The 1,829-nt window shown below is 59.3% G+C and overlaps 1 protein-coding gene across 1 annotated transcript in view; it reads left to right on the top strand.

Moving 5' to 3' along the window:
* Window positions 1-519, top strand: part of MMP28 (matrix metallopeptidase 28) — a gene marked incomplete at its 5' end in the record, with an annotated part of 3,742 nt that extends 3,223 nt beyond the window's left edge. Inside the window, 2 exons of the mRNA XM_010075903.1 lie at window positions 59-111; window positions 229-519. Coding sequence (XP_010074205.1) covers window positions 59-111; window positions 229-519 — 344 coding nt within the window. The remainder of the gene's footprint in view (window positions 1-58; window positions 112-228) is intronic.
* Window positions 520-1,829: the final 1,310 nt, after the last annotated feature.

Genomic DNA, 1,829 nt, shown 5'->3' with positions numbered 1-1,829 from the left:
TCCCTTTCCAGCCATTCAAGCCCCTGAGCTACCGTGCCTCAGTTTCCCCTCGCCCCAGGGGAGCCCTGTGGTGGTGGCAGTTGGGTCACCAGCAGGATGGATGTCACCGATGTGTGTCCCGGGCTGCGAGGCTGGTCCCGTGGCTGAGCCCTGCCACATCTCCTGGAGCTGGTCCTGCGATGGACCCCGGTGGGGTGGGTGCTCACCCCTCTCCCCATCTCGTCCCAGGTGGAGCTCCGGCGCCTGGTCCTCTTCAAAGGTCCCAAGTACTTTGTGGCGAGCGAGGAGACCCTCGCCGTGGAGCCCTACTACCCCCGCAGCCTGCGGGACTGGGACAGCGTGCCCCCCGGCACGGCGGGAGCCCTCACCCACCGCGACACCTTCGTCTACTTCTTTCGGGATGACCAGTACTGGCAATTTGACCGGGCCAAGCTGCAAGTGGTGGCCACCGGCAAATGGGCCACTCAGCTGCCCTGGATGGGATGCTGGGATGCAAACAGTGGGCAGGTCCTCTTCTGAGCAGAGCGTGCTGGGATGAAACAGGGGGATGCTGAACCCCACCTCGCTTGCTGCTGCCTGGATCCCTCTTGATTTGACTCTGGATTTCTCTCCGGGGGTGGTTCGGCAAGGACCGGCAGGTTGGGGATGCCCACGGATGGCTGGAGCAGTGGGATGGTGGAGTGATGCCCCAGCACGGCAGGGATGCAGGATGGGGCACCGGCTCTGCCACAGCCAGGTGGGCTGGAAGCTTTGGGAGACAATGTTTTTTAAAAAAAGATCACACGAAAAAAGGTGTAAGCCATGGAGACTGCAAACACCCATTTCTCTTAAAATTCAGGATATTATTATGCATTTTTTTACAAACTGGGACTGGGATTGTTGATACTTTAACTGTTGTTTTCCTGCGGCCAGGCGGAGAAGTGCCTCACCACGGCTTGGTTTGGGGCTTGGGTGGTTTTTAAATAAGAGACTGAGAATGTTTCCTGGTTAAAACAACCAAAAAAAAAGACATTTGGCCAAAAATACGGGTGTGTATTAAGCTTTGCCCCCGCTGTGTGTCCAGAGCCCCTCTCCTCCCACCTCCCCTCCCCTGCCCCAGGAATGGAGGGTCGGCACCGGGAGGATGAGAGCCCATCGCCTGTGGCCTCTGGGCTGCGTTCACATCCCAGGGGTCTGGTGTTGGAGCCTCTTTGGGGTGAAGGGCTTTGGGGTGCCGGTGGCTGTGGGACGGTGCTGTGCAGCTCGAGGGGAGCAGGAGCGTTGCAGCTTGGCTTTCTGATGGGTTTGGGGGTGCTGGGTGGGTTCTCTGGTGTCTGATAAGGGTTGTGCTCACCTTTCCTGTGTACAGAGAAAGCCTCGTCCTCTGCTCTGGCTCTGCAAGTGACCACGATCAATGTGTTTTTGCGCCCCGTGTCCCTCTGCCACAGTTGGATGAACTGGGTTGAAGACTTACCGGGGGAGGAGGGAAAGAAGAGAGGGTGAGCAGGACAGACGGACATGTCCGTGCATGCAGGCTCATGAGGACAGCTTGGCTGCGTGCTCCTCATTCCTTTCCCAAAGCAGGCTCCCCACCTGGAAACGCCGCCGGCTCCCGGGCACCATGTCACCGGTCACGTCCGCAAGGGGCCATCGCCTCCCGAAGCCGGTGGGGACATGTTGGGTCCCCGAGGCTCCAGTGCAGCAGCAGTATTGACCCAGGCAGGGCTCAGCTTGCTTAAATTCCCCCCAGTTTGAGAGATTTGGGGATTGTACATGGGTGGGCTGTTGCTTTGCTGATGGTTCTCCCTCCTCCCTGGAGCCACGTCCCTCCAGCCCCATCAGCTGCCCCC

This window comes from Pterocles gutturalis, unplaced genomic scaffold (assembly GCF_000699245.1).
Source record: "Pterocles gutturalis isolate BGI_N339 unplaced genomic scaffold, ASM69924v1 scaffold4043, whole genome shotgun sequence".
Taxonomy (NCBI): Eukaryota; Metazoa; Chordata; class Aves; order Pterocliformes; family Pteroclidae; genus Pterocles; species Pterocles gutturalis.
Note: the sequence above shows the minus strand (reverse complement) of the source record. Positions and strands in the feature narration are given on the sequence as shown.